Raw genomic sequence first — 10,380 nt, forward strand, 5'->3', positions numbered from 1 at the left:
GTACTCACCTTCATGTTGTTTCAAATCTTTATGTTTCTTTCTTCTGTTGGACACAAAAGAAGATATTTTAAAGAATGTTGGTAAACAGACAGTTGACGGTAGCCATTGACTTTCCATATGATATAGGCAAATAAAATACTATAGAAGTCAATGGGTGCCTCAACTGTCCTTCATTTTTGGGTAAGCTATGCCTTTAAGTACGTTGCAGAAGATTTGTGCAGAATCTACACTATTTATTAATATTATTACATTTATGTTGGGTGCAGACTTTTATTTTGACATGGTGAAGCATTGTTTCTGCATTCACGCTGCTCTGGGTTAATGGATGAAGCCGGTTAAAGAACTGCTAGTTTTCTCACAGAATATCCCTCAATTTTGTGCGATATCGAAGGGCTCTCTGCAGCATGACAGGACGGAGATATGACTGTTAATGTCACGGTTTAAATGATGGCGTCAGGATGGCGGCAGCCTCGATCTACATCCGCTTTACTCATTAACACCATAATCATCTTCATCAGCACCGGCGCGCAGACCCACACCTGTGACCATAAAGTGCCCCTGCCTACAGAGGTCAGTCCCTCTTCTCTTTTTTCATTCTTCTGGCCCCCAAATATGAGCTTTGTTATACATTGTTTGGCTGTGCCTTCCTAATATCCCCATGCTGCGCTTTTTCCCTTCAAAATGAATGGTAACTGAGGCTGTCAATCTGCCTCAAGTCTCCTTTTGTGTTTCACAGAAGAAAGAATGTGACATGAAGGTGAACAATTTGACATAATTTAAATTTTTGGGTAAACTATGATCCCTTTAAAAGACATTTATCAGGATGATGTCACATTAAAAGGATAGTTCACCTTAAAATGGAAAAAGAAAAACCTGTCATAATTTACTCATCTTCATGTTGTTCTAAATCTCTATATTTTATGTGTAACACAAAATAAATTGTATAGCAGTCCAAACTTATTTTTCCATTAAATGAAAGTCTACTCACTGCTCAAATAATCTTTAAAATACTATTATTTAATATGATTTGGTCCCACTTTATATTAGGTGTCTTTAACTACTAAACTACTAATAACATTTAAATTAATAATTTGATGCAATGCACTTATTGTGTACATTCATGTTTTTACATTGTACTTATTATATATATATATATATAAAATACCTGCATGTAATTAAATTAATATCAGTAATTACATCTATAATTATACTGTTGACCCTTCCCCTACTTCTTAATCCACCCTTGAACCTACCCATACCATACCATACCGAAACCTATCCCTATCCCACCCCAGTAGCAGCAAGTGTTTTGCAATACAACATGAACACAATAAGTATATTGTACTTATTTTTATGTAGGTACATAGTAGTTAAATACACCTAATACAAAGTGTGTCCTATTATTTAACCAATACTTATAATAATCTAATCTCTCTGGTTTGCCCTTCTAGGTGATACATAAAGTGTTTCTAAAGCCAGATAGATTGATCAAAAGAAGCACTGACCAGCAGTTAAAGATCCAGATAGAGTACGACTCCAGCTTGGATGGGTTAGTTATTGGTTTATATTTTATTAAATGCATGAATGCCACATTATCGTGACCATACATTGACTTCACAATGTCTTTACTGCTCGCACAGGTTAGATGAAGACAAAAGCAGCCGTGTGAAGGTATATTTTGACTTCTGTGGTCAAGATTTTATCAGTCAAAGGTTATTTGTTAAATCTTAAAAATGGCCTTTTACGTCTAAATAGGATGCATGCATGCATTATTGATCTTTGTCTGCTTTGTTTTAAGGACAAGCTCCTCCCACAGGCTATTGATTATCTTCAGGAGGCCTTCAGGGTTTGTAGGCAGTCTGGCCCAATATTGCTGAGCAGGTATTTCTCTACTGAGCTAGTGTTGTCTGCCAGCAAATCCTCTTAAAATTGCACTCGGGTCTGGCCTTCTGGATGCTTGGTGGTTACCTAATCTAATTAGTGTCTGTTTTTAATCCCAATATATATTTTTTAATTATTAGGCAATGTGCAACCAATCAGTACCTTAGAAAGAGAGATGATCCGCATCGCTACTGTCAGGGACCATGTGCAGGCATCACCAAGTGTGGCCCAGTTGTTGTCCCTGAACAACATTTGCAAGTGGGTCCCTCCAAAAATGTGTTACTTGTTTTTATTTCAATATTTTTTGTCTGTATATACAGTATAGTATAGATGTTTTTTGTCACATATAAACCATATAGATTAGGAAGTCCAAAAACGTCAAGACATTTGTTCCTTATGTTTTCATTATGTTTGCTTAATATGAGCAATGTTCTGCATACAAATTTCATTTCACTTGTTTGACATTCCCACCAAAGCCTATTTAGTCTACCCGTTGGCGCATAATGAGCATTGTATTAAAATCAAAATGTCTCTATCAGCCTAATAATTTGAGGGGTCCTTTATTAAAATGGGGTCAGATTTTACTGCGTGATTTGTGGGTGTTCAAAGGATGAGACTTTAAAACAGAAATAAGTTAAATAGGAATGGTGTATTTACATAATTCACAAGAAACTTAAACTTAACACAATAAAACTAGGAAACTTGTGTGTGGAGTCTGTTTGCAGTACAGAAAGTATTGAGTATTTCTGTTGCAGCATGAAAACGTCTGAAACATCTGTGTATTTGCCAAATATTGCATCTAATCCACTTCATCTGTGACAAAGTACACAAACGCCAAGCAAGGGAAGCAAATTGTCAGAAGAAATTAATTCCTCCCCCGATTGTAAGCGGCAAATCTTGCCGATTGGTTTAATCCAGCCAGCCATTTTAGATATTATTATAAAAGATGATCTACTAATATATACAGAAGTATCATGACTAGATTTTTAAAGCTAAAAAAGGAAAAATATTGTAATATTGATAAATATGATTGTATTGAAAGGTAAATATACGTGTTCTTCTTTAGCAATGCAGGAATTGCAGTGAGTCTGGAAAGTCCTGCGGTCCCGTCGGTCCTCCCGATGGCGAGGGGGTGGCGAGGGCAGATTTTGTGCTGTACGTGAGTGCGATGACCACAGAGCGCTGTGGACAAGAGAACATCGTAGCCTATGCAGCGTACTGCCAGCTGGAGTCTGAACTGGACAGGTAATGGCAAGTAGGAATGTAGTTGATTTTTGATTTGCTGTGGTCTAGTGTGCTGCCGATAGTAAGCACAGAATTTCTTAATACAGGCCCATCGCTGGATATGCCAATCTGTGTCCCAATATGATCTCCACTCAACCTCAGGAGTTTGAAGGAATGCTTTCCACAGTCAAACACGAGATCATACATGCCCTGGTAACAACATTAAACTCTATACATCCACTTGACACAGAGACCATGAAAGAGCTTCATAGTTTTTATAGATAGTTCAATTATATGCTTTGTTTCTAAGGGTTTTTCAGCAGGACTCTTTGCGTTTTACCATGATGATGATGGGAAACCTTTGACACCACGTTCTGCAAGTGGTCTGCCTGCATACAATGAAAGGTGATGGTTATGTTTGTATATTCATTTCAATTCATTTTGAAATATTATTTAAAAATATTTACATAAATATACAAAACTATCAAGCCTATGTAATGCTACTTCCAAAAAAAAAAAAAAAAAAAACAGAGTGCTTGACTCTTGCATTGTCAATACAAGATCTTGACCAAAAATTGATGCACCTCTTGATGGAAATAACATCACAACATTTATTTCCATCAAGTGGTGCATCAATTTTCGATCAAGATCTTGTATTGACAATGCAGTCCAGCACTCTGTAAAGTCTCCTCCACCTCATCCCAAAGACTTTCAATGAGTTTAAGATTTGGACTCAGAGGTAACATGTGTGAAAATGATTCTTCATGCTCCCTCCCAAACCGTTCTTTCACACTTTGAGCCTGATGAATCTTGACATTGTCATTCTGGAATATGGCCATTATGTTTCTTCCTACATGGTTGTTTAAGAAATTAAAAGCTACACACTCCATCAATTAGTGTTAGAAGAATTATATAACATGATAATGTTTTAACATTTGAAAGCAGTGCCACTAAGTTTTGTTCCTATTTTGCCGTGTTTGCCATTTAATGTTTCTCATACGCAACAGAAATGGCAGCGCTTATCAGTTATCACCATTGCAACCTCTAACAAAATTCACTCACACCGGCAGAAAAAGAGGTCACAAAATGCAAACATTTAGTCACAGTATAGAGCCCTGACATACACTGTGTTTATTTCTTTCTATATCTCTCTCTCAGTTTAGGGTTATATCAGTGGAGTGATAAAGTCATTAAAAGAGCAACTCGGCTGTGGGACATCCGTGGTGGCCACATGGTTAGACACACTGTCCATCTTTTGGCCACTCCACGTGTAGTGGTAAGTATTTCTATTTCTTTCCTTTTAAAGGGATACTCCACCGTTTTTTCATATTAAACTATGTTATTCCCTTAACTAAGACGAGTTGATACATACCTCTCTCGTCTCAGTGCAAACTCGGTGCATATATATCTATGGACTCTGCGCAGTAATATCATCACTCCGGAGAGGGAGAGGGGGGAGAGGATTTTTCACGAGTGATGATATTACTGCGCCGAGTCGAAGTGCTCTCAAGCACTTGCTATGGTATTCCACCATACATTATAGTTATCCACTTTACACGCTTAGAAAAGCGCAACGTTTTATTTTGTGTCACCATTCTTGGTCGAGTTACACTACTCGTGTAACTGTATTTAAATAGGGAAAACGTGGAGGTGTTTGGATCCTAATGAATGAACTGGGCTAAGCTAAGTGCTAACAAAGTTTCGCCGCAAGACAGAGCGATTTAGTGCACGCACTGAGACGAGAGAGGTATGTATCAACTCGTCTTAGTTAAGGGAATAACATAGTTTAATATGAAAAAATGGTGGAGTATCCCTTTAAAGGAACATCATGCATATAGTCAATTGTGCTACATGATTTGTTTTGATGTTTTAACAGGAGGAAGCCAGGAGACATTTTAATTGCCCCATTCTAGAGGGCATGGAACTGGAGAACCAGGGAGGTGCTGGAACAGAGTTCAACCACTGGGAAAAACGTCTGTTAGAGGTAATGAGAGATACACTAAACAGTTTCAGTGTCAGTACTGTCAAAGTACTATTTTATTTCAGAATGTTTCATTTTAACAGAATGAGGCAATGACTGGATCTCACACCCAGAACAGAGTGTTTTCCAGAATTACTTTGGCCATAATGGAGGATACAGGGTAAGAGAAGTATTGTTGCTCATCGCTAATGCAGTTGATTCATGTGTGAACATTCATATTTAAGTGGAATTTAAGTACCAGAATTGTAAGGTTGTCTTGTGAGTGACTCCTCTGTGCTATCTTATGTTTTAAGGTGGTACAAGGCCAATTATAGTATGGCAGAGAACCTGGAGTGGGGAAGAGGTTTGGGGTGCGACTTTGTGATGAAAAGCTGTAAATTCTGGATAGACCAACATCGCCATACGTAAGCTTTTATATGTGAGATGATGCATAAATAAAATATATATAAAAATGCATAATAAAACTCTGTGTGCACTCTCGAATAAATCTGTTGTTGTAGTTAGTGGACTTCCTTTTATGCATTTCGGCGGATGCTTTTATCCAAAAAATGGCATACCAGTGCATAAAAATGATAGATTTTATTAGTTCATGTTTTCTGTAGGAATCAAACTTGTGACATTACTAGTGCTACCCAAACAGATTATGAATGTTGTACATTTGCACCAGTTCTTTATTTTAGATTGATCCCAGTGTCTTATTGTACATTATCTAGAGAAATGGGAGTTTCATAGACTTAAACATATTATAGTATAGTGGAAAAGGTTGATACCTGACCCTGATGGGGTCTTGCCTTGTGTGAATAAAACAGGAGGTCAACACTGAGCCCATACTGTGATTCTGTGAGGAGCGCACCTCTGCAGCTCACCTGCAGGCAGGACCAGCTGGCAGTTGCCGTGTGCAACCTGCAAAAGTTTCCTCATTCACTTCCTGTAGAGTATCAGGTAAGATCAGCAGAAATGCAAATGTAAGTGTACGGGTGAAGAGCCTGTGTGTAATCTTCACTCAATCCTCAATCTGCTTTTCCCACATTAAAATATTATAAACATTAACATTGTTTTTCTTTAAATCTGCTTAAAACAATGTGTATTGTGAAAAGCAGTAATAAAATGAATGGACTTGACAGGATACCTGTTGGTTGCTTTTTAATTGTATAAATCCAGGATGTAAATGTCAGACGCAGTTACAGGTAAGTAAAGAATGCCTGAGATAAACGTGTTGTCCTTATTCAGTATCTGCGGTCAGATGAGAGGATGTCATTATTTTAACATTTATTTTCGTAAGAAAAACAAACTTTCCTGTCCTGTCAGCTGTTAGAGAACCACTGGATTAAATCATATTGATAAACCCTCTTCCTCCTGTAGTATTTTGACCATATCCCTGGCGTCCCTGAGGCGGATTTATCAGCGTATGGAGGGGCCGTGGAGATTGCAGACTACTGTCCCTTTAGCCAGGAGTTTAGTTGGCACGTTGGTGGGGAATACCAGCGCAGCTCTTACTGCAGGGTACATGAGAACCAGCCAGGTGAGATGCCACTCCCACATATCCTTTCAGTATTTTTTTGGGATGTAAACTCTTCTTCCATTCTACAACTGTTGAGACTATTGGGGTTTGCTTTTTTAGCCACATGGAGAAACTATGGGGCGGAACAGTACGGCCCAGGATCAGTGTGTCTATACCAAAAGTCAGCGTTTGTGATGGAGCAGTGCACCAAACTAATGACCTACCCAGACTGGGGCAGTGGTTGCTATAAGGTAACAATATTTTTCAGGATTCTTTTATGAATAAAAAGTTCAAAAGAACAGCATTTCTTTGAAAAGGCAATCTTTTGTAACATTATGAATGTCTTTACTATAACGTTTCATCCTTGCTGAATAAAAGTATAATTTCTTTTTATTTCTCTGAATGGTAGTATAAGTGTGTGTGAGTTTGTGTGTTTGTGTGTAAATACAATTTACAGTAAATAATAAAAGCATTTATCTTCTTTTCACTTTGAACTGGGGAATTTATGTGTACTGAAACTGTGATTTGTGGTGCAGGTGACTTGTACAGCCCAAGGGTTGTTGGTTTGGGTGCAGAACGAGTCGTATCCATGTGTTCGTACTGGTCAGGTGATCAGCGTGAGCATACGAATGAACGGATGGGTCTACAGCGGGCAGCTCATCTGCCCCACCTGCTCTGACTTCTGCAGCGACTGCCCCCTCCCTCATGAGATACCACCTCTAAACACCACCAAGAGTGCTCGCTTAGGTGAGTTACTGTCTGACATGCTTCACATAACCACATTAGCCGTTTACATTCACCTATTTTTATGCTCATTTTGGGATATTGTATAAAAAAACACTGGATGGAAACCCCAAGATAATAATATTTCACTGTATTTTACTGTATTTTTCATCAAATAAATGCAGCCTCTGAGACCATAAAAGACTTCCAAACTTTTGACCGCCAATGTACATTAACAAGGTTCAGAGAAAGTAAAATGCAAAAAAAGATGAATGTGTTTCATATTATAATATAATTCTTTTTTTCTCTCTCAGATCCTTGTTCCAGATCTTCCTGTTTGGTGGTGAACTTATGGCAGCTCCTGTTAAGTCTTACTCCACTGCTGATCGGGTTTCTCCTCTGTGGCAGGGACTGAATTTAGTCCTGGTGGAACGGGTGAATACGGACAGCTTGCTGCCACAGGCTTCCCTTGAGGTTTAGCTGCTGTGGAGGGCAAAACGGCCATCACTTCTGTAGTGTAGTCTGCGATCTGATAACTGTTCTCTCTATGCAGAGGTGTGGACTGTAGGTGGGATTGAAAAGCCATTGATTGCACTCCTCCTTGCCTGGCTGTCAGGTGCCAGCGAGCTGTAGATCCAATGTGAAGCCATAGTCATGGAAGCTGCGGTCGTGCAGCACAGTTATGCAGGTGCTAATTAATGTTCTCTTTGTCTCTCTGATGGACCTGTAACATTTTGGGTCATAACGTAGGCATCTGGCTGAGAATGATGGGAGATATTCTCTCTAGTGTTCAGCTCATGGTGCTCCTCTGCTGTTCTGTGAAAGTACTTGCTGCTGGTAATGTTTTGATCAGCGTATATCAGGTCATGTGACTGACGATGCTTGTGAATTTGCATGGAGAAGGGTAGGTGAGATGTCTGTTAAGGTCAGTGAAAGTGCTGAATTGAATTGTTTTTTGATCATTTATAGAAATTTGATTGTTGCCATTGTGTACGTTAAATACGTTAGAAGAGGTTTAATTGATTCATATACAGTCCAGAAGCCTGAGATTACATTGAAAAACTGGGATTAAATTTTTTTTTTATTTGTAGATATATATAACATTTTAGGATTTTGAGAAAATTTAAAATATTATGAAAAATAAAGAAAAACACATTGATCATGTCTGTATAGCTTGGGTGCTGCTGTCATTACAGGAAAAAAGGATGATAAACCAAATACTTAGAAATTCTGAAAAAAAATTTTTTAATTCAACTTTTGACTCAGCATTGTTATGCTGATGTTATATCTTTTGTAATACATTTTATACTAAATTAAATGGCTAAACAATGCATTGTCATTAGTGGTCTCAGACTTGTGGACCTCTATTTAGTTTTATTACAACTATCAGATATACAAAATTCAGCTTTGATTAAAGGTGCAGTAAGTGATTTCTGAGAAACACTGTTGATATTTGAAATCAACGCAAAAAACACACCCCTTCCTTCTTTGCTCCGCCCCCAAAAATGCATAAACACGCAATGCAAGAGTGGATGTCTTTTTATCATAGCTAAGCTGAAGCAAAGCAAAATAAAGCTTCGCGAAAAATAAGAAGAAGATGACAAACGAACTACAAGGAAGAACAAAAAAATAACATACAGTGCACAAGATATAAGCAAGAGTTTGTTGAATGAATGAATGAATGAGGCATTTATACACTTACCGGCCACTTTATTAGGTACCCCATGCTAGTAACGGGTTGGACCCTCTTTTGCCTTCAGAACTGCCTCAATTCTTCGTGGCATAGATTCAACAAGGTGCTGGAAGCATTCCTCAGGGAGTTTGGTCCATATTGACATGATGGCATCACACAGTTGCCGCAGATTTGTCGGCTGCACATCCATGATGCGAATCTCCCGTTCCACCACATCCCAAAGATGCTCTATTGGGTTGAGATCTGGTGACTGTGGAGGCCATTTTAGTACAGTGAACTCATTGTCATGTTCAAGAAACCAATTTGAAATGATTAGAGCTTTGTGACATGGTGGAAGTAGCCATCAGAGGATGGGTACATGGTGGCCATAAAGGGATGGACATGGTCAGAAACAATGCTCAGGTAGGCCGTGGCATTTAAACGATGCCCAATTGGCACTAAGGGGCCTAAAGTGTGCCAGGAAAACATCCCCCACACCATTACACCACCACCACCAGCCTGCACAGTGGTAACAAGGCATGATGGTTCCATGTTCTCATTCTGTTTACGCCAAATTCTGACTCTAACATCTGAATGTCTCAACAGAAATCGAGACTCATCAGACCAGGCAACATTTTTCCAGTCTTCAACTGTTCCATTTTGGTGAGCTCTTGCAAATTGTAGCCTCTTTTTCCTATTTGTAGTGGAGATGAGTGGTACCCGGTGGAGTCTTCTGCTGTTGTAGCCCATCCGCCTCAAGGTTGTGCGTGTTGTGGCTTCACAAATGCTTTGCTGCATACCTCGGTTGTAACGAGTGGTTATTTCAGTCACTGTTGCCCTTCTATCAGCTCGAACCAGTCTGGCCATTCTCCTCTGACCTCTGGCATCAACAAGGCATTTCCGCCCACAGAACTGCCGCTCACTGGATGTTTTTTCTTTTTCGGACCATTCTCTGTAAACCCTAGAGATGGTTGTGCGTGAAAATCCCAGTAGATTAGCAGTTTCTGAAATACTCAGACCAGCCCTTCTGGCACCAACAATCATGCCACGTTCAAAGTCACTCAAATCAACTTTCTTCCCCATACTGATGCTCGGTTTGAACTGCAGGAGATTGTCTTGACCATGTCTACATGCCTAAATGCACTGAGTTGCCGCCATGTGATTGGCTGCTTAGAAATTAAGTGTTAACGAGCAGTTGGACAGGTGTACCTAATAAAGTGGCCGGTGAGTGTATAGCGCTTTCATATGTACTACACGAACTTGTTGTTCGTCACCAGCAGCACACCAGCTCCACAAACAACTTTGCCACTCGAAACTCTACTTATAATATAGCTAACATTACAACAACAGCAAATATTGGTTCTGTGAAACAACAAAACCAATGTTACTCAAGTATGG

At 39.1% G+C, this 10,380-nt stretch overlaps 1 protein-coding gene across 1 annotated transcript; it reads left to right on the forward strand.

Moving 5' to 3' along the window:
• The first annotated feature begins 327 nt into the window (after nt 1–327).
• LOC130096627 (leishmanolysin-like peptidase) lies at nt 328–8,383 on the forward strand. The gene is made up of 17 exons (XM_056263196.1): nt 328–570; nt 1,452–1,549; nt 1,641–1,671; nt 1,799–1,881; nt 2,022–2,139; nt 2,948–3,126; nt 3,213–3,318; nt 3,416–3,510; nt 4,264–4,381; nt 4,982–5,089; nt 5,170–5,246; nt 5,380–5,490; nt 5,896–6,028; nt 6,449–6,608; nt 6,708–6,838; nt 7,124–7,334; nt 7,625–8,383. The coding sequence occupies exons 1-17, from the start codon at nt 445–447 to the stop codon at nt 7,723–7,725; spliced, it is 1,986 nt and encodes a 661-aa protein (XP_056119171.1). The 5' UTR covers nt 328–444; the 3' UTR covers nt 7,726–8,383.
• Nucleotides 8,384–10,380: the final 1,997 nt, after the last annotated feature.

The sequence above is a fragment of the Rhinichthys klamathensis genome, unplaced genomic scaffold (assembly GCF_029890125.1).
Source record: "Rhinichthys klamathensis goyatoka isolate OS25496 unplaced genomic scaffold, OSU_Roscu_1.1 h1tg000201l_1, whole genome shotgun sequence".
NCBI lineage: Eukaryota > Metazoa > Chordata > Actinopteri > Cypriniformes > Leuciscidae > Rhinichthys > Rhinichthys klamathensis.